The sequence below is a fragment of the Ranitomeya variabilis genome, chromosome 1, assembly GCF_051348905.1.
Source record: "Ranitomeya variabilis isolate aRanVar5 chromosome 1, aRanVar5.hap1, whole genome shotgun sequence".
NCBI lineage: Eukaryota > Metazoa > Chordata > Amphibia > Anura > Dendrobatidae > Ranitomeya > Ranitomeya variabilis.
Genome location: NC_135232.1, coordinates 843682453 through 843710024, shown reverse-complemented (window position 1 = coordinate 843710024; position 27572 = coordinate 843682453). Strand labels below are relative to the sequence as shown.

The 27572-nt window shown below is 48.4% G+C and overlaps 1 protein-coding gene across 3 annotated transcripts in view; it reads right to left on the bottom strand.

Moving 5' to 3' along the window:
- RUFY3 (RUN and FYVE domain containing 3) overlaps positions 1 to 25768 on the bottom strand; it is a 121840-nt gene extending 96072 nt beyond the window's left edge. For 2 of the 3 annotated variants that reach the window (XR_013218383.1, XM_077276265.1), the window contains exon 1: positions 24887 to 25634. Coding sequence is in view for 2 of the 3 variants with exons in the window: in XM_077276265.1 (XP_077132380.1) it covers positions 24887 to 25298 (412 nt within the window). In the remaining variant the exon portion in view is untranslated. Of the gene's footprint in view, positions 1 to 24886 lie in introns of all 3 variants that reach the window. The other variant, XM_077276284.1, reaches the window with a different exon arrangement.
- Positions 25769 to 27572: the final 1804 nt, after the last annotated feature.

The following is a 27572-nucleotide window of genomic DNA, read 5'->3' as shown; positions in this document are numbered from 1 at the left end:
GAGGATGGCAGGCAGCAAGGATTCTGGGAGATATGTGGTGGAGGGAGCAGGGTGACAGCAGCACAGAGTATTTCAGGAGAGCAGTGTGCTGGTCTATGGGGGGCACCCTGTTCAGTGCGCGGAGCAGCCAGGGATTGTACATAGAACGCTGTCTTTTATACACATGGATGGACCGTCTGCTCCACAGAAATCCAGGAAACATTTCTGTGGATTGATGGCCTGTTCTGATCCAGACTTTGCATGCAGACCCCATTCCCCTCCTCAGATCCGGTCTTCTCCATCCTGTTCTGGCGATGTGTGAAAGTGAGACGTCAGGCGAAGTCCGGGGTGACGCTGGGAAGGAAATGTAGCCATATAGTAACGATAAAAATGAGACCCCTCTCTTCAGCTGCCTCACTAGCCCTGACTGCACCTAACTGGAGGTCATGCTGCCCCCTCTATTACCCCAGACCCACGTGCAGGTGCTCAGCCAGAACCACCATAGAATGGGTCCGCTTTCTGACGATAATACTGCCATAGTGTTCTCACATAATGCCACCATATAGATCACACATAATACCGCCATATACATCACACACAATACTATCAAATAGATCACACAATACTGTCATACAGTTCTCACATACCACCATATAGATCACAAATAATACCGCCATATAATTCTCACCTAGTACTTCCACATAGATCACACATAATCCCACAATATAGTTCTCATATACCACCGTCATATAGTTTTTACATCATTCCACAACACTGAGCAAACATAATATTGCCATATAGATCACATATAATACCGTCACATAGATCACACAATACTTGGCGGCATAATGTGTGATATTATTTATATATTATAATATCCCGGCATAATGTGTGGTCTTTATGGGAGTATATGTGATTATATATATATATATATATATCGGCATTATACGTGATCCATATGGTATTGTGCTGCTCTAGGGAGGTGAGAGACGTATGGTGGAAGGAGCAGGGTGACAGGAGCACAGTATTTCAGGACAGCAGTGTACTGGTCTGTGGGTGGGAGGGTGTGCTCACACTCACACGCTCGCAACTGTATACTTATAGCCTTTACTGGCTATTAAAATGGGGGACACCCCCCAAAAAAAGATGTGGGGCCCCCTTATAATTAATAACCATCAAATATTATGCAGACAGCTGCGGGCTGACATTAATAGCCTAGGAAGGGGCCATGGATACTGTCCCCCCCCCCCATGCTAAAAACATCAGCTCTCAGCTGCCTTTTACATGTGCCTTTTCTGGCGCTTTGCCTGGCAATTTCCACTTACCCTGTAGCGGTAGCAAGTGGGGTTCATATTTGTGGGGTTAATGTCACCTCCATATTGTCCGGTGACATCAAGCCCACGGCTTAGTAATGGAGAGGCCTCTATAAGGCACCCATCCATTACTAATCCTATAGTTGTATTGTAAATAAAGACTCGGCCAGAATAAAGTCCTTTATTAATCTTTTTTAAACCATACCGAACGCATAATCCTCGACTCCCTCATCTCCCACAGCAAAAATAATAAACCACATTGAGGAAAGACACGCAGGGGGGAGAGGAGTGCATAGGAGAGGATTAGATACTGACTGCTGAGCCGTGTATCTAATCCTGTCCTGTGTGATACCGACTACTGAGCCGTGTATCTAATCCTGTCCTATGTGATACCGACTGCTGAGCCGTGTATCTAATCCTGTCCTGTGTGATACTGACTGCTGAGGACACAGTACACGGGACAGGATTAGCTACCCAGGACAGAGGTAGCAGTGGTAGGTGTATATAGAGGCAGGCAGGCAGTGGTATACAGAGGCAGGCAGGCAGTTAGCAGTGGTATACAGAGGCAGGCAGGCAGTGGTATACAGAGGCAGGTAGCAGTGGTATACAGAGGCAGGCAGTGGTATACAGAGGCAGGCAGGCAGTGCTAGGTGGTATATAGGGGCTGGTAGCAGTGGTAGATGCATAAGAAAATAAAAACGCTGTACTTACCTTCTTTCCTCTCCCAGGAAGTGCTGAGTCATGTTCAGGGCAGAGCAGTGTGACGATCTCCCTGCTGTGCTCTGAACAGGTCGGCAGTGATTGCAGCCTGTAATGTAATACTAAGTACAGGCTGCAATCACAGCTCCTCGCTGCAGATACTTACCTCGGCCCCTCGCTTCCCAGCAGCAGCTTCTCCCTGGCAGCTCCTGTCATCGCACACACTGAGCTGTGTGCGATGACAGGGGAAAATAAACAAAATGGCCGCGATCTCCTCTCACAGCTGTGACGTAGCAGCTCAGTGGGCGTGGCCAAGTCACAGCTGAGAGGCAGGAGATGCGGTCGGAGCCCGACTGTTGGCTCCTATGTCCATGGCTGCCGTAAGTGAGGAGCGCAAGTGTCGTGCCCAGACACTTACACCCACACTAATGAAAATGGCGGCCTCCAGTGGTGAATGTAAAAGTGAATAAATAAAAAAGTATGAAAGAGGTACATTTACTTTTGTATTAAAAATAATTGATTGTATAATCAATAATTATTAATACAAAAACTAAAATCACGGCACCCTCCCTTTAAGGGCAATGGTATTTCACAAATACTAATGAAATGTATGTAAACTTTTGACTTTGCAGTAAGTAATAAAAATGCCTTAAAAACACTCTCTCATTCTGGCATTTGGAAAATATTAATAATTATGGTAATCCTAACCGATCTAATATGGGAAATGTTTATTCTGATTTCATGTCAGATATGGAGAAAAACATGTATATGTGTATTTTTATATAGTGTATGTAAACTTCTGGTTTCAACTGCAAATCAGTGTTTCTCAAACTCCAGTCCTCACAGTCCCCCACAGGTCATGTTTTGACGATTTCCTTAGTATTGCACAGATGATGGAAGAATCATCAAAGCATCAGGAATTCTCTCATCTGTGCAACACTATGGATTTCTGGAAAACATGGACTGGAGTTTGGGAAACATTGCTGTAAACAAACGGGATATTAGTCGCCATTACAATCATTCAAATTGTGCTAAACTACATAATATATATTTGACATTCCTTGCCAGTGTTTGAACATATTGGATAGTATAGCAAATAACAGACACATAAATAAGAAAAATTTTTCTTTCCTGACGAATAATCGTGTATAAACCAAGGGCATTGCTGGTCAGTCACATCTCGTACTCAGGAGACACAGAGCAGGGAAGTCAGGCTAGCTATATGGGACACAAAGGTCTGCTTGTACAAAAAAAAAAAAAAAAGAGCACTACACACAACGAAGGGCCCTGAAGACCCTGTACTTGGACAATACGCAAAGTAGGGCTCAAGTCTGACAACTCTGCCCCTTGTAAGCCCTCCTTCACAAATCTCTGCTTAAACACATACATGAAAAAACAGTTCTGGTGCCATCAATGTTTTCCATCCATGTGTCATCAGAATTCCGGTATGGTTAAAGTAATAAACAAATTACAAAGCTCCACCTATACTTTGCAATGTTAAACATGTACAGCACAAGTACAGAACACAGATGACACATAGATGCCATCCGTGTGCTGCAAATGTTTTTCACAGACTCAGACTTGTATTGGCCCCTGTCATTCGTGCTGCAGGAAAAACTAACAGATCTCCATGTGTTTTGTAAACACACGGTCCGTGTAAAAATATGGACCTGTGAATAGCATATAATGGGTACATGTGGTATCCGTAAAGGAAAAAACGGATACCACACATACTGGAAACAGATGAGAGAAGGTGGCCTAACTTCCAGTATAGAACAGCTATCGGCCGTGGGCTGAAAGGCTTAAAGAGGAAGCACCTTCCCTCAGATAAGCATTTAATTTTCCCTCTCATCATCCGATACCTAAGGGGTTAAACAGCTATGATCAGTTCTAATCTCAGTCATGGCCGTTGCAGCACTGCCAGCTATGATGTAGAGATGACACCTGATGATGGTTACAGGGTGATTGTGAACCGGGACTTCATTGTGCCGTACATGTATGGTGATTTGTGGGAAGTCGCGTCCCACTGTGCCGTACATGTACAGCACGTCAGGAAGGAGTTAAAAACATTTACCTACTACCAGCGATCCAGCAGTGCAGAAAAGAGACGTCTCTGCTCCGACATACTGCTCTTGACATACTGCTTGGCCTGCTCTCCAGTGCCGACAGCGGCAGATGACAGCCCCATGGGCCGTGTGTCTGACACCACTGCCATACATGAAATGCCACCCATGTTGCAGTAGGCTTTACACACTATCAATATATCACACTTGCTATGAGAAGTGTGAAAGAGCAGAGTTTCTTATCTGATAGGCGCAGGTATGTATGAATAGATCCTTTCTGGGTCCAGGATTTGAAATCACCATGCTATTGGATTTCCTATTAATATCAGTGTTTAGAAATATAAGTCGTTTTATCGAGAAAAAAAGCTGGACTAATACTGGGCTGTTATTAGGGAATTTCAGCAGCTCAGTTTGTGCTCAAAATATTAGCAGTTTTGCAAACAGCAGAAATTTCAGGATGTGATGACTGTGACAATCACATGCCACAGAAAGAAAACTTCAGTGTAGAGCTTCATTTACCAAGTTCTGAGAATAGGACTCTTCCCCATACATACTGGCATCATGCCAGCACTCAGATTGTAAAAACGTCTATGCAGCACTAAAAGTAGTCAACCGAAGGGGACCAGCACAGTTACATTATTTTACAGAAATTGGAGCAACTTCTGGTGGAAATCTACACACAGGCAACCCATCTTACTAACACTGGTGTTGATAAACTCCCCCCACAACATTTATATAATCTTTGATTGATGTAGGGCTGAAGATAGTCTATCCTTCAACAGAAATGTCAGGCTGACTACGATGCTTATTCAATGGGATGATTACCAAAAAGTTTAAGTCTAAGGGTATGTGCACACGCTGCGGATTCCATTGCGGAATTTTCCGCAGGGGATTTGATTAAATCTGCAGTGCAAAAAGTACTGCGGATTTATCGCGTTTTTTTGTGCGGTTTCCACTGCGGTTTTAGACACCTGAGGTTTTTTAATATGGAGCAGGTGCCAAACCGCTGCGGATTCCGCACAAAGAATTGACATGCTGCGGAAAATAAACCGCAGCGTTTCCGCACGGTTTTTTCCACAGCATGTGCACAGCGGTTTTTGTTTTCCATAGGTTAACATTGTACTGTACACCGCATGGAAAACGCTGCGGATCTGCAGCAAAAACCGCAACGTGTGCACATAGCCTTACGGTGAAAGTGCCAAGCCAGCGAGCGTAAGGAGACTTATAGGCCATACAATTCCGCTGGGAATTTAAATACACAAATAGGAGTAACATTCCCCTTTAGGCGGGGATCACACATGGGAGAAACTTGCACGAGTCTCACATCTCAATACCCGGCACTGCCGCCGGCACTCAGACCGGAGCAATCAGCTGCATAGAAATAAAATCAGCCGCACGCTCCGCTCCCAAGTGCTGCCGGCAGTGCCGGGTATTGAGATGCGAGACTCGTGCAAGTTTCTCCCACGTGTGATCCCGGCCTTAAGGTACCGTCACACTCAGCGACGCTGCGGCGATATAGACAACGAGCCGACCTAAACTAGATCGCTGGAGCGTCGGCGTTTAGGTCGCTGTAGAGACGTCAAACACAGCAACTCCAGAACGATGCAGGAGCGATCCAGTGACGTAACGGCGACTCACTTCTCATTCTCGCTGGTTGTTAGCTCCATGTAAAACATTGTTAGCGTCGTTGCTTTTGCTGTCAAACATGACGATACACGCCGACCTGGTGATGAAATAAAGTTCTGGACTTCTAGCTCCGACCAGCGATGGCACAGCGAGATCCAGATCGCTGCTGCGTGTCAAACACAACGAGATATCCAGGACGCTGCAACGTCACAGATTGTTGTCGTTCTCTTTGCAAAGTTGCTGAGTGTGACGGTACCTTTAGACTCACAGTCAGAGGCCTCACCTAGCCAAATCACACACCCCAAAACAGCTCTGCAAATAGAGTTTGCGGTTTGGCTTCTTGCTCCAAGTCATGTGCCAAAGCTTATTAAAGGGCTGATATAGAATTTAACCCCTTTGTCCATTTTTACCATCCTGACCAGGCCAATTTTTTCAATTCTAAACAGTTTCACTTTATGTGATCACTCTGGAATGCTTCAACGGATCTCAGTGACTCTGAAATCGGTTTTTTGGGACATATTATACTTTATGTAAGGGGTAAATTTAGAACAATATTTTTTTTCGCAATTTTCAAACTTTTATGCTCTTAAACCAGAGCATTAAATCACACAACATAGTTAAAGGGGTTGTCCTAGTAGTGGACAATCCCTACAACTATTTTGAGTAATATAACGCTCTGCTCTTCTGGCGCCTTTCCTTTATGTGGTGCTCTGATTAGATATTCATCAGTATGGCTTCTGACAGGTCACTGATCCCTCACTGACCTGCCCCCTAATTTACATACTGAATATGTTTTGAAAAAAATAATTTCACATTCAGCAGGCAGGCGTCGGCGCTCTAGCATGATCACGTGTATAATGTCCTTGTAGTTACTTTATATGGTGATATACATGTATTCAGAAAATAAAAAAAATTCTCTCTCAAAATGGTATTGGCCCGACGGCGCAGTAGTATCTATCGGATCACACTGGGCATCTCATCTCTATAGTTTATGAGGGCAGGGACAGTACAAAATTTTATCTCCCAGAGTATCCCTTTAATGCAAAGCCTAGGTTTCACAAAGGTACGGTAAATTGTGTCCTCCTGTATTCCCCTCTTCAAACATGCTCTGCACCTTTTTTGTGTTCTTCCCTTTCTCACAGTTTGGGAAACCTTACTGGGATAATGTTGGCCTGCTAGAATACTAGCACCAGTACTGGGACCCTCACCTTCCTGGCTGCCAAACATTAGGGCCTTGGTGACTACCTCTTGAAACTGAAGAAAGCTCCCCGTATTGCTTGAACATCCAAACAGCTCAAAGGCACTGTATAGTGCCATCTGTACTATGTGAATGGGCAACTTTTTGTACCATATTTTTTGGAAGGCACTGTATGGTTTGATGACCTGATCTGAGGCCAGCTATTCTTTTTTTTCCACAAAAGAAAAACGGACATCACTAACACTACGACGTCCGCTCCCTTTATGCACTACCTTCCAACCTTTAAATCAACCGTTTTGGTGCCAATTGATCAGGCAATTGGCACCAAAAGAGTTAGAAACGGGTGACGCACCATCACCCCATCTATTTTGACTGTTGTGATTGGTGCCTTGCAGGGCCGGTTTTAGACAATGTGGGGCCCTAGGCAAAAGTTTAAAATGAGGCCCCCAATGCTCACATATTGCACCATGACTCTCAAACATTTTGGTTGTATTGACATGAGCTGAGTTCAGGCCGTTCAATGCGTGTGATCTACAATATTGAAGCCGTTTGGCTCTTGTTTCTCGGCCTCTTTACACCGGCTAATGAAGAACGATGGGGACAGAACACTAGTAGATCACTCTGTCCCCATATAGTTTCATGTTATAAGCAGCAGGGCTGGAGAGTCGGAGTCAGTGTCCATTTTGGTGTAGTTGGTATCAAATGGACAGACTCTGTCTCCTTAAATCTAATATATAAAGCTGAATGTGTGTGTGTGTGTATGTATGTATGTATGTATGTATGTCCGGGATTGGCATCTGAACCGTAGCAGCTACAGCCACAAAATTTTGCACAGTCACACGTCTGGACCCCGAGAGCGTCATAGGCTATGTTGTGAGGTGAAATTTTAACCCCGCGCTTTCCAATTCACCAAACAATTTTGCCCCTATCTACATAATGGGGAAAAAGTGAAAGGAAAAGTGTTGGAGGCGTCGCAGCTACAGGCACAAAATTTTGCACAGTCACACGTCTGGACCCTGAGAGCGTCAAAGCTATATTGTGAGGTGAAATTTTAACCCCGCGCTTTCCAAGTCACCAAACAATTTTGCCCCTATCTACATAATGGGGAAAAAATGAAAGGAAAAGTGTTGGAGGCAAATTAACAGCTGCCAGATGTGAACAAGGGGGACTTAAAGAATGACAGCGATGGCACCAAAGAGTATATACTGTACAGTTGCTAAGGTGGGGCCCCAACATGGGATAATCACACCACCACGGGGATATGAACACACACACAAAATGCGCCACACACTACCACGTGCTCGAACACATATACCACCCTCAGTGCACATTTCACCACACATACACCAACCTCGCCACATAAAAGTAGAAACACAAAAGTCGCCGCTCAAAACTCGCCACGCGCAAAACTCTCCACATGCAAAACTCGCCACACGTGCAAAACTCGCCACACGCAAAACTTGCACACGCAGAAAAATTGCCACACGCAGAAAAATTGCCACATGCACAAAAGTTGCAACACATGCAAAAGTTGCCTCACACAAAACTTGCACATACTCAAAAGGCACCACACATAAAACTCGCCACGCGCAAAACTCGCCATGCGCAAAACTTGCTGCACACAACTTGCTACACTAACCTGTCACATGCAACTCGACACACAAAAAGTTGCTACACGCATGTCGCCACACAAAACTCATCTCACAAAAGTCCCTACATGCATGTCGCCACACGCAACTCAACACACACAACTTGACACACGAAACTCGCCCTAAAACACACACAAGTCTGGTATCCTTCAAAAATAAAAATCTGATTAATAAGCAGACAAACTACAAGAGCAACAAATGTACCATATAGGAATCCGGCAGCTGTCAGTCACATGACCAGTCTATTATGTGTATGTGTGAGCTAATATATACTGCCAGGGGGTGGGCTTACTGTTGGCTGGGGATTTATCAGGCTGCCATTTTAGCTTACAAATACTGAGGTAAAAATACTGACCAAATAACGTGTGAACGAGGGCTAATACAGGAGGAGATGGCATACAGCTATATACTATATACAGGAGATGACACACAGGTATATACTATTTACAGGGGAGATGACACACAGGTATATACTATATACAGGAGGAGATGACACACAGATATATACTATATACAGGAGAGATGACACACAGGTATATACTATATAGAGGAGGAGATGACATACAGGTACATACTACATACAGGAGGAGATGACATACAGGTATATACTATATACAGGAGGAGATGACACACAGGTATATACTATATACAGGAGCAGATTACCTACAGGTATATAGTATATACAGGAGGAGATGACACAGGTATATGCTATGTATAGGAGGAGATGACATACAGGTATATACTATATACAGGAGATGACACACAGATATATACTATATATAGGTGAGATGACACACAGGTATATACTATATACAGGAGATTACATACAGGTATATCTAATATATAAAGCTGAATGTGTGTATGTATGTATGTGTGTATGTCCGGGATTGGCATCTGTACCGTCGCAGCTACAGCCACAAAATTTTGCACAGTCACACGTCTGGACCCCGAGAGCGTCATAGGCTATGTTGTGAGGTGAAATTTTAACCCCGCGCGTTCCAATTCACCAAACAATTTTGCTCCTATCTACATAATGGGGAAAAAGTGAAGGGAAAAGTGTTGGAGGAAAATTGACAGCTGCCAGATGTGAACAATGAGGACTTAAAGAATGAGAGTGATGGCGACAAAGAGTATATACCGTACAGTTGCTAAGGTGGGGCCCCGACATGGGATACTCACCACACACGGGGATATGAACACAAACACAAAATGCGCCACACACTACCACGTGCTTGAACACATATACCACCCTCAGCACACATTTCACCACACACACACACCAACCTCGCCACATAAAAGTCGAAACACAAAAGTCACCACTCAAAACTCGCTACATGCAAAACTCGCCATATGCAAAACTAGGCTCACGCAAAACTCGCCACACGTGCAAAACTCACCTCATGGAAAACTCACCTCATGCAAAACTTGCACACACAGAAAAATTGCCACATGTACAAAAGTTGCACCACATGCAAAAGTTGCCTCACACAAAACTTGCACATACTCAAAATGCACCACACATAAAACTCGCCACGCGCAAAACTCGCCATGCACAAATCTTGCTGCACACAACTTGCTACACTAACCTGTCACATGCAACTCAACACACAAAATGTTGCTACACGCATGTCGCCACACAAAACTCATCTCACAAAAGTCGCTACATGCATGTCGCCACACGCAACTCAACACACACAACTTGACACATAAAACTCGCCCTAAAACACACACAAGTCTGGTATTGTCCTTCAAAAATAAAAATCTGATTAATAAGCAAACTACAAGAGCAACAAATGTACCATATAGGAAATACGGCAGCTGTCAGTCACATGACCTGTCTATTATGTGTATGTGTGAGCTAATATATACTGCCAGGGGGGAGGGCTTCCTGTTGGCTGGGGATTTATCAGGCTGCCAATAGCAACCAATCACAGCTCAGCTTCTATTTTGCTACAGTTAATTAACCTGAGCTCTGATTGGTTAATATAGGCAACAAAGACATTCTCAGTATAACAAAGCTAATATATGTTGTGAAATGCTTCTATTTGCTTAGTTTTTGCCTTTTAATAATTACATTTCTATCTATTTGTTTTGTGGTTTTTGTGTGCAGAATAAATTTTTGTTAACACATTCTATTTTGCTAACAGCAGTCATTAACCCGGGCGAAGCCGGGTAGTACAGCTAGTACATTATATAATACATTGGGTACAGGGTGTGCTGTAATTTTTTCATAATAATGTGGGAAAGTTATGAAATGTCCTATAAATGAGCATTTTGCTCATTTGTTGCACGATTGCCAACATGTTTATATATATATATATATATATATATATATATATATATATATATATATATATATATATATATATATATATATATACACACTAGCTATTGAACCCGTTCTACGCCCGGGTGGCGAGCATTTATATTGGTATATGGTCACCATCCTGTCATGTGCTGCTCCATCCTGCGTCCCCATCCTGTCATGTGCTCCTCCATCCTGCGGCCCCATCCTGTCATGTGCTGCTCCATCCTGCGCCCCCATCCTGTCATGTGCTCCTCCATCCTGCGCCCCCATCCTGTCATGTGCTGCTCAATCCTTCGTCCCCATCCTGTCATGTGCTCCCATCCTGCGCCCCCATCCTGTCATATGCTGCTCCATCCTACACCCCCATCCTGTCATGTGTGTGCCCCCATTCTGTCATGTGCTGCTCCCATCCTGTCATGTGCTGCTCCCATCCTGCGCCCCATCCTGTCATGTGCTCCCATCCTGCACCCCCATCCTGTCATGTGCTGCTCCCATCGTGCGCAATCATTCTGTCATGTGCTGCTCCCATCCCGCGCCCCCATTCTGCCTGTTCCTGTTTCCATTCTGCCATATGTTGCTCCCATCTTTCTCTCTCCGGCTCTACTGCCCGAGTGCGGCTGTGCTGAGTGCGGGCGGCTGTGCTGAGTGCGGGCGGCTGTGCGTGGCTCTGCTGAGTGCGGGCGGCTGTGCGTGGCTCTGCTGAGTGCGGGCGGCTGTGCGTGGCTCTGCTGAGTGCGGGCGGCTGTGCGTGGCTCTGCTGAGTGCGGGCGGCTGTGCGTGGCTCTGCTGAGTGCGGGCGGCTGTGCGTGGCTCTGCTGAGTGCGGGCGGCTGTGCGTGGCTCTGCTGAGTGCGGGCGGCTGTGCGTGGCTCTGCTGAGTGCGGGCGGCTGTGCGTGGCTCTGCTGACTGCGGGCGGCTGTGCGTGGCTCTGCTGAGTGCGGGCGGCTGTGCGTGGCTCTGCTGACTGCGGGCGGCTGTGCGTGGCTCTGCTGACTGCGGGCGGCTGTGCGTGGCTCTGCTGACTGCGGGCGGCTGTGCGTGGCTCTGCTGACTGCGGGCGGCTGTGCGTGGCTCTGCTGACTGCGGGCGGCTGTGCGTGGCTCTGCTGACTGCGGGCGGCTGTGCGTGGCTCTGCTGACTGCGGGCGGCTGTGCGTGGCTCTGCTGACTGCGGGCGGCTGTGCGTGGCTCTGCTGACTGCGGGCGGCTGTGCGTGGCTCTGCTGACTGCGGGCGGCTGTGCGTGGCTCTGCTGACTGCGGGCGGCTGTGCGTGGCTCTGCTGACTGCGGGCGGCTGTGCGTGGCTCTGCTGACTGCGGGCGGCTGTGCGTGGCTCTGCTGACTGCGGGCGGCTGTGCGTGGCTCTGCTGACTGCGGGCGGCTGTGCGTGGCTCTGCTGACTGCGGGCGGCTGTGCGTGGCTCTGCTGACTGCGGGCGGCTGTGCGTGGCTCTGCTGACTGCGGGCGGCTGTGCGTGGCTCTGCTGACTGCGGGCGGCTGTGCGTGGCTCTGCTGACTGCGGGCGGCTGTGCGTGGCTCTGCTGACTGCGGGCGGCTGTGCGTGGCTCTGCTGACTGCGGGCGGCTGTGCGTGGCTCTGCTGACTGCGGGCGGCTGTGCGTGGCTCTGCTGACTGCGGGCGGCTGTGCGTGGCTCTGCTGACTGCGGGCGGCTGTGCGTGGCTCTGCTGACTGCGGGCGGCTGTGCGTGGCTCTGCTGACTGCGGGCGGCTGTGCGTGGCTCTGCTGACTGCGGGCGGCTGTGCGTGGCTCTGCTGACTGCGGGCGGCTGTGCGTGGCTCTGCTGACTGCGGGCGGCTGTGCGTGGCTCTGCTGACTGCGGGCGGCTGTGCGTGGCTCTGCTGACTGCGGGCGGCTGTGCGTGGCTCTGCTGACTGCGGGCGGCTGTGCGTGGCTCTGCTGACTGCGGGCGGCTGTGCGTGGCTCTGCTGACTGCGGGCGGCTGTGCGTGGCTCTGCTGACTGCGGGCGGCTGTGCGTGGCTCTGCTGACTGCGGGCGGCTGTGCGTGGCTCTGCTGACTGCGGGCGGCTGTGCGTGGCTCTGCTGACTGCGGGCGGCTGTGCGTGGCTCTGCTGACTGCGGGCGGCTGTGCGTGGCTCTGCTGACTGCGGGCGGCTGTGCGTGGCTCTGCTGACTGCGGGCGGCTGTGCGTGGCTCTGCTGACTGCGGGCGGCTGTGCGTGGCTCTGCTGACTGCGGGCGGCTGTGCGTGGCTCTGCTGACTGCGGGCGGCTGTGCGTGGCTCTGCTGACTGCGGGCGGCTGTGCGTGGCTCTGCTGACTGCGGGCGGCTGTGCGTGGCTCTGCTGACTGCGGGCGGCTGTGCGTGGCTCTGCTGACTGCGGGCGGCTGTGCGTGGCTCTGCTGACTGCGGGCGGCTGTGCGTGGCTCTGCTGACTGCGGGCGGCTGTGCGTGGCTCTGCTGACTGCGGGCGGCTGTGCGTGGCTCTGCTGACTGCGGGCGGCTGTGCGTGGCTCTGCTGACTGCGGGCGGCTGTGCGTGGCTCTGCTGACTGCGGGCGGCTGTGCGTGGCTCTGCTGACTGCGGGCGGCTGTGCGTGGCTCTGCTGACTGCGGGCGGCTGTGCGTGGCTCTGCTGACTGCGGGCGGCTGTGCGTGGCTCTGCTGACTGCGGGCGGCTGTGCGTGGCTCTGCTGACTGCGGGCGGCTGTGCGTGGCTCTGCTGACTGCGGGCGGCTGTGCGTGGCTCTGCTGACTGCGGGCGGCTGTGCGTGGCTCTGCTGACTGCGGGCGGCTGTGCGTGGCTCTGCTGACTGCGGGCGGCTGTGCGTGGCTCTGCTGACTGCGGGCGGCTGTGCGTGGCTCTGCTGACTGCGGGCGGCTGTGCGTGGCTCTGCTGACTGCGGGCGGCTGTGCGTGGCTCTGCTGACTGCGGGCGGCTGTGCGTGGCTCTGCTGACTGCGGGCGGCTGTGCGTGGCTCTGCTGACTGCGGGCGGCTGTGCGTGGCTCTGCTGACTGCGGGCGGCTGTGCGTGGCTCTGCTGACTGCGGGCGGCTGTGCGTGGCTCTGCTGACTGCGGGCGGCTGTGCGTGGCTCTGCTGACTGCGGGCGGCTGTGCGTGGCTCTGCTGACTGCGGGCGGCTGTGCGTGGCTCTGCTGACTGCGGGCGGCTGTGCGTGGCTCTGCTGACTGCGGGCGGCTGTGCGTGGCTCTGCTGACTGCGGGCGGCTGTGCGTGGCTCTGCTGACTGCGGGCGGCTGTGCGTGGCTCTGCTGACTGCGGGCGGCTGTGCGTGGCTCTGCTGACTGCGGGCGGCTGTGCGTGGCTCTGCTGACTGCGGGCGGCTGTGCGTGGCTCTGCTGACTGCGGGCGGCTGTGCGTGGCTCTGCTGACTGCGGGCGGCTGTGCGTGGCTCTGCTGACTGCGGGCGGCTGTGCGTGGCTCTGCTGACTGCGGGCGGCTGTGCGTGGCTCTGCTGACTGCGGGCGGCTGTGCGTGGCTCTGCTGACTGCGGGCGGCTGTGCGTGGCTCTGCTGACTGCGGGCGGCTGTGCGTGGCTCTGCTGACTGCGGGCGGCTGTGCGTGGCTCTGCTGACTGCGGGCGGCTGTGCGTGGCTCTGCTGACTGCGGGCGGCTGTGCGTGGCTCTGCTGACTGCGGGCGGCTGTGCGTGGCTCTGCTGACTGCGGGCGGCTGTGCGTGGCTCTGCTGACTGCGGGCGGCTGTGCGTGGCTCTGCTGACTGCGGGCGGCTGTGCGTGGCTCTGCTGACTGCGGGCGGCTGTGCGTGGCTCTGCTGACTGCGGGCGGCTGTGCGTGGCTCTGCTGAGTGCGGGCGGCTGTGCGTGGCTCTGCTGAGTGCGGGCGGCTGTGCGTGGCTCTGCTGACTGCGGGCGGCTGTGCGTGGCTCTGCTGACTGCGGGGGGCTGTGCGTGGCTCTGCTGACTGCGGGGGGCTGTGCGTGGCTCTGCTGACTGCGGGGGGCTGTGCGTGGCTCTGCTGACTGCGGGCGGCTGTGCGTGGCTGTGCTGGGGGCCTGAGCAGGCGGGGACACCGGCGCGCTGTGGGGGTCAGGTGCCGGGGTCGCCGCTAGCTCAGGCCCCCGGCACTTGCTATATTTACCTGTCCTCCCGTTCCACTGCTGCGCGCCGGTCTGTCTTCCGGGTCCTGTCCTCTGGCTGTGACTGTCACTGTTCTGTCAGAGGGCGGCGCGCATTAAGCGCGTCATCGTGCCCTCTGAACTGAACGTCTCAGGCAGAGGATGTGGAGGACGGAGGCTCGCGCGCAGCGGTGGAACGGAGGACAGGTAAATATACTCACCCTCCTGGCTCCGTGGCTCGTCCCCGCTTCTCCGTTGGAGATCGCGGTGTGCGTTCAGTGCTTACGCATACCGCGATCTCCTGGGAGCGTCACTCTGTGGGGTCCAGACTGCGCCGGCGCTTGCGCTTGCGCAGTCTATAAAGGCTTCGGACAGAGTGACGCTCCCAGCGTTATATTATAGATATATATATATATATATATATGAACTCTCGTCTGTTCTTCAGCCAGTATTTAAAAATGTGCAAAACACACACACACCACACTCACACGCTATCACTGTGTGTCTATACCCAGCCATCTACATATACTAACATATATTCAAGTTAGAGTAATGCAAAAAATGTATATATATATATATACACACAAACACCTACACGGCACATGCTTATACACACATACATACATGTACAAGGCACATGCTTATACACACACACATGGCACGCACTTATACACACATACACATACATGGCACACTTATACGCACACGCCATTCACTTGTATACACACACACATACATGGCATGTACTTATACACAAACACGCATGGCACATACATACATGTAAATGGCACGCACTTATACACATACATGGCATGCATTTATTCACACACATACATACAAACATGGCACACATTTATACATACATACATACATACATGACATGCACGTATATACACACATGGCACGCACTTATATACACACACATGGCACGCACTTACAGTATATACACACACATGGCACGCACTTACAGTATAGACACACATGGCACGCACTTACAGTATATACACACACATGGCACGCACTTATATACACACACATGGCACGCACTTATATACACAGACATGGCACGCACTTATATACACAGACATGGCACGCACTTATATACACACACATGGCACGCACTTATATACACACACATGGCACGCACTTACAGTATATACCCACACATGGCACGCACTTATATACACACACATGGCACGCACTTACAGTATATACCCACACATGGCACGCACTTATATACACACACATGGCACGCACTTACAGTATATACCCACACATGGCACGCACTTATATACACACACATGGCACGCACTTACAGTATATACACACACATGGCACGCACTTACAGTATATACCCACACATGGCACGCACTTATATACACACACATGGCACGCACTTACAGTATATACACACACATGGCACGCACTTACAGTATATACACACACATGGCACGCACTTATATACACACACATGGCACGCACTTATATACACACACATGGCACGCACTTACAGTATATACACACACATGGCACGCACTTACAGTATATACACACACATGGCACGCACTTACAGTATATACACACACATGGCACGCACTTATATACACACACATGGCACGCACTTACAGTATATACACACACATGGCACGCACTTATATACCCACACATGGCGCGCACTTATATACACACACATGGCACGCACTTACAGTATATACACACACATGGCACGCACTTATATACATACACGGCACACACTTATATACACACATACACCTACACACACATACACACAGATGCTGCACAACAAATGCTCATTTGATACATGTGATTCACATAAACACACACACATAGCTCACAGGCAGCACACACTATACAATGCACACACCTCAGATACATGCTTTATGCTGGAGGGAATGAGATGTTCCACACTATCAGCTGCAGCCCTCCTGCTCCCAGCAGCACTGTCCCAGCAGACACCTCCCTGCCCTCTCCTCTGCTGGGACTGCCGACAAGAGCAGGAGGAGCTGACAGCAGGACAGGAGCCATCATCACCAGGAGCAGCACACACAGTGGGACGGTGCTCTTCTACTTATCTGCCAGCTCAGGTTGGTAGCTGCCATCTCTAGCTCCCCCTCAGAGGCTCTGTGCAGGAGCAGCTCACACAGTGCTGCACTGCTTACCTCACAGCTCAGGTTGGTAGCTGCCATCTCTAGCTCTCTCTTCCCTCAGAGGCTCGTGCAGGAGGGCAGGAGCACTGGTCAATGAGCGCTTCTATCACTCTGATGGGGGAGGTTCAGTGGCCGCTGCTCCTGTGCTTCACTGCACGCTCCTTTTTCACTGCAGAAACATCCAGACAGTCCCTGAGTACATGGCCTGTGGTGACATCACGGTCACATGGCAGGTCACCTGATCGTGATGTCACTACAGGTCCTTAACCAGTCTCTACATCGGAAGCTTCACTGATAATGCTATTATCAGTGAAGCGTCTGCTGTAGATGCTGGGGGCCCCCAAGGGAGTGGGGGCCCCAGGCAGCTGCCTAGTCTGCCTGGCCCTAACGCCGGCCCTGGTGCCTTGCCAACTTACTGTAGAACACTGATTGGCTGGTCAGAAGTGATTAGCCAATCACAGCAATTGCCAAGGCGGGGGCGATATGCAGGGATGGTCTGCTGTCGGAGACAACCATTTTAACTCTCTCACAGCGCGATTCAGCGCAGTAACTAGAAGTTGTGGCGCCGTATGTACGGCAGTCTGCGGGAATGCACTATATGTATGGTGAATATCGTGAAGGGGTTAAGGATTGCTATATCCAACAAGTAGTGCTAGAGTTCAAGTCCTCTTGCTCTCTAAAGAGGATATTTACATACAAAAATTGTACAAATAACTGGCGCATGATCTTCCATTTTGATATTCTTTCTATTCAGTCTCGAGATCTGTAAAGGTCACTATTCTATTTTCATGGATTTCAAGTTCAGTAGATTCATAAAATAATTATGAACTTAACAATACATAAACCATACATGACGCTTGTCATGGCTCCCCGATAAACACTGCAAGCGCGGCTCCACGATACATACTCCGCAAGTGCAGGATTTTGCTAAGCGGATTTTAGTGACGTGGAAACAACCCTGGAAACATCATTCATATCGTGTGGGCAGCAACAACAGTGACTGAATGAAATGAAGCACACCCTACGACTAAATGAGCAGGTACGATATAACTATATAAAGTGCTTTTTGCACATGATTACACCACCATTTTTAATTAAAAAAAGTGTTAGTGATGCACATTGCATCACAGACAATGCACAGGGGACAGTTTATATGCTAAAAGGACATGACCCTTTAAGAAATGAAGGGTGTGGGCTCATGGCATTTAAAGGGAACCTGTCACCTGAATTTAGCGGGACCAGTTTTGGGTCATATGGGCGGGGTTTTCAGGTGTTTGATTCACCCTTTCCTTACCCGCTGGCTGCATGCTGACCGCAATATTGGATTGAATTTCATGCTGTGTACTCCGGAGGACAGAAAATGAACTTCAATCCAATATTGCGGCCAGCATGCAGCCAGCGGGTAAGGAAAAGGTGAATCAAACACCCGAAAACCCTGCCCATATGACCCAAAACCGGTCCCGCCAAATTCAGGTGACAGGTTCCCTTTAAGAAAGCATTGACCAGACCAGAAAGCTACAGGATTATTCTTTGAGAGCCGTCCTTTAAGAGAGGACAGAAAAATACTTAAAAAAAAATCAATGATGAGAAATACACAAGAGACTTCATGGGGCAGGGCGATTGATCAGAAGATAAAAAACCAGCCCAGATGCTGCCACTTCACCACAATGCTCTGCTTACACACAGAAATAAATGATCACTGGAAGCCCAGCTTTGTCCAGTCACATATCAATAAGGACAGAATACATTACTGCAATCTGAAGCAAAATGTGACATTTTTGTTTAAAGAAAACAGTTTATTTTAATATGGTGATAAACGACATTATGACTCACTCTCACATGTAAGGAAGAAGGGATGCATAGGCAGCATCAATAGTAAGGTCACACAGGATTAATAGCAGCGTTAACGGAGTGCGTTACACCGCGGCATAACGCGGTCCGTTAACGCTGCCATTAACCCTGTGTGAGCGCTGACTGGAGGGGAGTATGGAGCGGGCACTGACTGCGGGGAGGAAAGAGCGGCCATTTTGCCACCGGACTGTGCCCAACGCTGATTGGTCGCGGCAAAACAGCCACGACCAATCAGCGACTTGGGATTTCCGTGACAGACATAAGGACAGACAGACATAAGGACAGACAGAAAGACGGAAGTGACCCTTAGACAATTATATAGTAGAATAAAATATATAAATTTTGTGATTTTTCCAAAAATATTTTTACAACTTTATTACTTTCTTTTACTTAATCCCACTGTGGGACTTTCACTTTCTGCAGTTTGATGGCAGTTATAAGGCATAGCAATGCAGAAGCACTGCTAACAGAAGTTAGTTAGATCATGCACTGTGCATGATATAACTAACTTCCTAGTGTCTGGTGATCCGGATATCATCATGATGACATCGGGTTACCATGGCAACTATCGGGACATCGATGGGTTTCGATCCAAAGGCAGAGAGGCTTTCTTCTCTCTGCCTGCTCCCGAAGTGCTGCGATTAAGTTCAATCACAGCATATTTAGGCTACGTTCACATTTGCGGTGTGCGCCGCAGCGTCGGGCGCCGCAGCGTCGCCGCATGCGTCATGCGCCCCTATATTTAACATGGGGGCGCATGGACATGCGTCGCACTTGCGTTTTGCGCCGCATGCGTCCCTGCGGCGCCCGCGTCTGGGCGCAGAGGACGCAGCAAGTTGCATTTTTGCTGCGTCAAAAATCAATGAAAAAAAGGACGCATGCGGCGCAAAACGCAGCGTTGTGCATGCGTTTTGCTGCGTTTTTGTTTGCGTTGTGGCGCCGACGCTGCGGCGCACAACGCAAATGTGAACGTAGCCTTACGGGGGTTAAAGTGCCACGAGCAGTGCGGGACAGCTCCTGGCACTGAGTGCTGTGTGTCAGCTGTCAGAAAAAGCTGGCACCCAACGGCAATTGCATGCGCATAGCATTTGTGTGCGCAAAAATCACCCGGACGTATCTATACTTCCCAGATTTGTAAGTACCAGGCCACAGGGATGTATGGATACGTCCAAGGTGGGAAAGGGGTTATATACACACTACATTACATACACATTAAAAAAAAAATCTTAACGGGAGGGCTTCTTTAAACTTGCTTTAAAATACATTAGTTTAACCAATTTTAGAACAGATCAGGTTTTTTTTGGTTATAATAAAAAAAATACGTAGCCTTCAACAGTTAGAAAAATGTAGTGTAAAACAAGCCTTAGCGTTGTTATGTAATATGCATGGACACCTTTTCTTTAGGATAGTGCTGTTAGAAAGAAGAGTTATTCTCGTTTTCCAAAGTGATCACCTATCCGGATTGATAATAACTTGCCGATCCGACTACTGGGCAGTCCCATAAAGAATGGATGGAGTGTTGGAGGGAACGTATGACAACCATTCAGACGCGCTCAGGAGTGCACAGTCTTGCCACACGAAGTTATCATATATAATATGTACCTGATCTTAAAGGGTTAATCCCATCTTCAGAAGTTATCACCTTTCTAAAGAAAGAAAACTGCAAAAAAAACAAAACAAAAACGCAGGTATGATTCCCTTTCAACAGATACAATCCTGTCCTGGATTTCATGTTGGAAATACAATGTGCAGCCATTACACGGAGTCTATCACTTTTTCTGCCTATCATTCAATGGAGTATTTCAATAATAACACTGGACATAAGACCAAAGACAGCAGACGTCAGAATTACTTCCAGCAAACCATAAACACCTCCTCTCACCCAAAAAATACTCATGAGGCCTATAAAATGTGCAAGCAGAGGAGAAAGCAAATAAAACAGATTCCTAGGGCAGCATCTAATCAATAGTCGTATTCATTACCTGATCGCGGCACATTCACATAACAGCAGACAACACATGACATGTACGGTTTATACTTTCTGTAATTAAGTAATCAAGATTTTCATTTTATTTAAAAAAGTCTTCCTGAGAGAAATAATAAAAGATGTGCACATAAAAACACTTTAGACCATTTAGAGAAGGTTGAAATATGAATATGTAACTTGTATACAGATGCCCCAATCTTTAGCCATCACCATAGTCCTGACAGCTCCACCCCTGTGCCAGCTCATTGTCAGTGCTGCGAGTGAAGGGGGCTGGCTGCATATTTGAATATCTAGGCCAGCTCCTTGCTCTCTCTGCAAAGCTACAGTGGCATGTAAAAGTCTGGGCACCCCTGGTCAAGATTACTGCTATTGTGAACAGTTAAGCAAGTTACAATAATAATATAATGTTAGTCATCTTTTACATTTAATAAAAAAAAAAAAAAAAGATAAAATTGAAAAGAGGATGGCTTCTTCAATTGGATAGTGATCCTAAACATGCATCAAAATCCACAATAGACTACCTCAAAAGGTGCAAGCTGAAGGTTTTACAATGGCCCTCACAGTCCCCTGATCTAAACATCATTGAAAATCTGTGGCTAGACCTCAAAATAGCAGTTCATGCAAGATGACCCCGGAATCTCACAGAACTGGAAACATTTTCCGAGGAAGACTGGATGAAAATCCCTCAGACAAGAATTGAAAGAATCTTGGTTGGCTACAAAAAGCATTGTACTAACCATGCAGGGTGTCCAAACTTTTGCATCAGCTCATTTTTCTTTTTGTATTTTCAAAATGTAAAATATGAATAAATATATATTGCCTAAAATACAAAGGAAACGTGCCATCATTAACTTTAGGCCTTTTAGAGATCATTAAATCTTCATCTTGCTTAACAATAGCATTAATTTTGATCTGGGGTGCCCAAACTTTTACATGCCAGTGTAAAAGCCAGTTAACCAGCTGCCAACACAGGAAAGAATGTTCTGTTGGACACAAACCAGAAAAAGAAGCTACAGATACAAGAGATTCTAGCCATTCCAAGCTAAAAAAAAATATTAAGAATTTGCATAACAAACTGTTGACAATCACAAATTGGGAGTATCTGATTGCTAGATCAGCTGTCAAGCACAGGGAGGGTTGAAAGCACACATGCCCATAGAATAATCTGAAGAAAAGCATAAAAATTGGAAAAGTTGCAACATTTTTGGGTGTTTCAATGAGGGAATTCTATTAAATACAACCTGATGAATTTTTATATCAATATTGCCCATTCAAGGCAATAGGTCCATGTGAAAAAAAAAAATAAATCACATGGATCCAATCCATGTTGCTTCCTGGCGCTGTGCATTTTTCACTGTCTAAGGGCATCTGATTTTTCCACGTATAAGGAAAATGGACAGTTTGTTCTGCTCAGGCTTCAATCAGAATGTGTGGTCCACGTATCATTCGTTTATCTCGTACATGGAAAAAAAATAAAATTAAAATTTCCCCACCTGACACACTGTCATATCCGAGTGCACTCCGATCTTTTCACAGATCCATTGACTTGCATGGTAGATTTTGACAACATAGGAATGGCCCTATAGACCATCAGCAGGTACGAGTGCGATCCGTGAAAAACACCCATAGCATTTGCTTGAGAAAATCGGGATTATGAATGAGCCCTAAGAGAAATAAGCTTGGAAAGCTCAATGTTTTTCCATTATAGAAAAACAGATGCCTCATTGGTGATAAAATGGAGAAACGGACCAAAATTAGACAATAATCGGACTCAGCATACTGATATAAATATAGGCTGTTTTCCTCTTACGCATACAAAAATAAAAATAGTGAGAATTAAAGAAAGACTTAGTCGCAGCCAAAAGACAAATTCATTACAAAAAACCCACAAAACCTGAAGAGTGGCTTCACGTGATACTGTTCAGTAATGGAAGGTCTATTTGCCTGTAAAGAACACAGCTATAATGTGTCATCTCGGGGCAACCCCAGGCATGAAGATTATGGCTAACAAACCCACAGCCGGGATGGGCTGACAATCCCACTGATCACAGGTAATAAGGACTGGTGGAGAACTAAGCAGAGCCAGGCGTGTCTGACAGGTGCCTACAGGCTCGGACTGGCCCACAGGGTAACAGGGGAATCCCCCGGTGGACCCCAACCCCACTGTATAGGCAGTACTCGGCATAATTCACTTGGTTCACTCTGTACAGAAAAAAGTAGCATCTCATCATTCACTAACCACGCTACCCAGTTTATTATTATATAGAGATATAGGTAAATTTGTGAACAAAGGTAGTATAATATTTGCATGCAGGTGAAAAGTGGGCCCCCCCAAAGTAAATGTTATTGGTGGGCCCTTGTCACCCCAGTCCGACACTGGGTGCCTACCTCCATCTCTGCCTAAATCCATCAGACCATAAAAAGGGGAGTAGCAAGTCTTTTTTGACATATCGGCAGACAGGGACCAGTGTACCCTAGCACCTAGAGGCCATGGATATGCTATCTCCTCTGGTCGGAGCGTCTTGGGGCCTCTACTTGGCCACATTCACATATTCAGAATCTTAACCTGATCCTGAGAGAAAATCTATACCCCACGTTCATGCTCTAGAGAAAAAAAAATCCATGCAAAATAAATGTGATGAAGTGGATCTTAAAGCACCACTCCAGTGTTTGTTTGTTTTACTGCATCCGCTGGAGTGGCGCTTTAAATGCAAGTCCACTGCTCCCTGTCTGATACACACCTTCCAGCGTTTTCGTCGCCACTCCCGTCGGTCTCGGGCATAAAGTGACCTGCCGACAGCTCCAGTGTTGTATGAAGCGCATTGGAGGTCTCTTTCCAATACAGGTCTATCTATCAGGGCCTTGTTCTAGATCTCATAGACTTGCACTGCGCTTGAGACGTAACTCCTGACTTCCGGCCTGTCAGAAGCTGCACTCACAAAGATGGGGCCGCAGGACAGGAGTGGTGTTGAAAAAACTGTGAAGACGCCAGAGTATAAGACCGGGGACAAGGGGCTTAGATTTAAAGCGCCACTCCAGCGCTGAAAAAAATAAAGAAAAACAACTGCTGAAGTGGTGCTTTAAAATCTACAACATGCTCACTGTTGGGTCTGCACAGAAATTAGTGACACTGAACTACAGAGGGGCTAATCCGCCTGCAAATCCACAGCTGAAACGTCATTCTAGGATTGCTTCCGCAGATTCTCTGAAATGATCTATGGCAGATCCAACCATAGTAAACCTGCAGTAGGGAATCTGTCAGCAGGATTTCTCCCCAAACTATTTATATGCTCATGTAGCTCCTATTTGTAGATCTGGAACCTCTGTCACTCCAGCTCTATTCTCTGCCCAGTGCTGCCTCCTCCTGCTAAATTGATGGGTCATTTGCCTGAAGTCCAACAGCATGGAGGCGGTACTGTGCTGGTCGGAGAATAGAGCTGGAGTGACAGAGACTTTATGTTTACAAACAGATCCTCAGTCTCTTTCGCACACTAAGGAGCTACATGTGCATATAAACAGTTTGGGGGCGACATGCAGCTGACAGATTCCCTTTAAGGGGGTAGTCAAGATTGGGGAATCCGGCTGTCCTTGGGATGAATGTCTGGACGACCAACATCTCCACGGTCATTTTTACCCCTTTGAACTCTTCAGACCTCTATGTTGGAGTGATATATCAGTCTCTACCCACTGTTTCCTGGTCTAATATTAGTAGCGGGAAGAGATACCTATAAAATGAAAAACCCGCCATGCCCAGAATGCACCTCTGCTCCAGTGCTGTTTCGGGCGGCGACCGACCGCCTCTGCTGTACCGGAGATGACATCACAACCGTCAGCTGCCCTGATTGGCTGGTGGTCAGGATGTCATCTCTTGAGGTCACATGCAGACAGTCAGGTCGGCGGTGCTGGAGCAGGGGGCACATTTTACCAAGTTTTAAAAAAGCCCCCCCCCCCCCCTTCAGCGTTACTCACTTTTTTGGACTTTGTCGGCACCGCTGTGGCTTCCAGTGCTGGATCCAGTATAGTTCATCATCAGCATCATGAGCTGAAGAGAAGACGTTGGAGAAAGCCCCCCGGACACTGGAGAGGTGGGCTCCGGACACCCCTGCTGAGATGAGGAGGAGGAGGACAGGGAGGATGTGGGCGAGGGGCGGCCGGACTCCTGCTGGACCCCCGCTCCTCCAGGGGTCACAGGGGAAGTCCTCACTTGCTGCTTCTGCTTCCTGGCTCCTGGATAGAGGAATATGGGTGGTGGCAATGGAGAAGCTGGGGGAGACTCTTCCGGCTCCTGACAGCTCTTCTCGCCCAGGTGTAGTGGGATCACCTCGATGTCCCGCCCACGCAGAGCCTTGCCCTGGGGGCCACCATTGCTGTTACTGTCCATGCTACCTGTCAGGGGGTGTAGTGGTGTGTCCGCACGGCGGGCGTCGTCCCCTCACCCAGATCTAGGCGCTTCTGATGTCCTCACACATGATGTGGGAGGCGCCGGCAGCACAATGGTGGCTCCTTCCTTGTACAGTGCTCGTCCACGGTCCCGACACACACTCCCCAGTGCCCACCCGTGTCCACTCTGTAGCCGGAACTCCCTCAACAGCCAAGTGAGGCAGAGGAGGAAGCAGACACGCAGGACTCTTCCTTACTGTGCGCTCCTCCCCTCCGCTGTAACCCTTCAGTGCTCGGCAGACGTGTCCTCTGCTGTGGTCGTGGGAAGCAGCTCCACGTCGTCGTGATGATAGCTGTAGTAACGTGCGTGGAAAATTGGCTAAGCCTGTCAGTACAGGGCGTGTAACCCAGCCCCGAGAACCCCACAGCACGGCATACACTGCAGCTCGTGAGGGAAAAAGTCCGCGTATTGTCAGCTCGTGGTTTTCTCCTGGGTGACCGTGACTGAACCATGTGTAGTAATACAATGGAAGTCTATTTTATCTCAACCCCATCATCACCGGCCATGTTTCCATTTTCCGCCTTTGTTTTTTCCTCCCTTCTTCCAAGCGCCAAGGAGTGAACGTCTTTTTCAGTAGGATTCTACGCCGAAAACTGTCCGAAAAAAAAGTGTCCAGAAAACTCTTACAAGAATGACTAGCTGTTCACACGTTCCGGCTTCTGAGCTTCTTTTAACCTCTTCAGGTTTTCCAAAGACGCCAAGTGGTTAAAGAAGTGACCTGTTCAGGCGGTTTCCGCTCTGAAGATGTTCTAAGCTTTACGATTCAAGTCGATGGAAAACGGATGGCCTGGCGCGTTTTTTAGCGTTTTGACATCACTTTATTTGAAAAACTAAGGGTATGTGCACACGTATTCTTGAGGTCTCCGGATTTTTTCGCAGCGGATTTGTGAAAACCACAGGTAAAAGGCACTGCGTTTTACCTGCCGATTTCCTGCGGTTTTTGTGCGGATTCCACTGCGGTTTTACACCTGCGGGTTTCTATTATGGAGCAGGTGTAAACCCCTCCGGAATCCACACAAAGAATTGACATGCTGCGGAAAGTAAACCGCTGCGTTTCCGCGCGTTTTTTTCCGCAGCATGTGCACTGCGGATTGCGTTTCCCATAGGTTTACATTGTACTGTAAACGCATGGGAAACTGCTGCGGAACCGCAACGTGTGAACATAGCCTAATGGTTTCTTCATTGTTGAAGTTATAAAAAATTTTTGGGAAATGCTGTTAAAAAAGATGCTGGAAAAATGGTGAAAAAAATAACAGCGGTGGTCAAAATCGTCAATAAAGCACTCGGGAAAGTGTAACACGAGGAAACGCAAAAGTGCTGAAAAAAACACGCTCATTGGGTTTGCCAACCGCAAAAAGACACCGTGGGCACATACCCTAATGTAGGGGTCGGGAACCTATGGCTCGCAAGCCAGATGTGGCTTTTTTGATGGCTGCATCTGGCTCTCAAACAAATCTTTAAGGCCGGCGTCACACTAGGCGTATGAAAATACGGTCCGTTTTTTACGGCCGTATTACGCAGTAATTGTCCCAAAACACTTCCGTATCCAATGCGAGGATGCAATTTTTACGCACAAATTTATCCGTGTGTCATCCGTATGGCTTCCGTATGGCGATTTTTTTGCGTAGGCTTGCAAAATGGACATACCATGGATCCATCGGCTCAAATATGCTTAAAAACATATATACAGTCTATATATGTATATATACATAAATATATATATGTGTGTCAGTGAGATATATATATATATATATATATATATATATATATATATATATATATATATATATATATATATATATATATGTTTAATACAGCGCTAGATAGCAGAAAAGCCAGTAATTCAATTGCCGGCTTTTCCTATCTCCTTCACAAACCCAACATGATATGAGACATGGTTTACATACAGTAAGCCATCTCATATCCCTTCTTTTATTACATATTCCTCTTTACTAATGTAAGAAGTGTCCGTGTGTCAAATTTGGGGTCTCTAGCTATAAAAGGGTTAAATCCCGGAAAAAATTGGCGTGGGCTCCCGCGCAATTTGCTCCACCAGAGTGGGGAAGCCAGTGACTGAGGGCAGATATTAATAGCCTAGGGAGGTACCATGGTTATTGGCCCGCTAAAAACATCTGCCCCCAGCCACCCCAGAAAAGTCACATCTGGAAGATGCGCCTATTCTGGCACTTGGCCACTTTCTTCCCACTCTCGTGT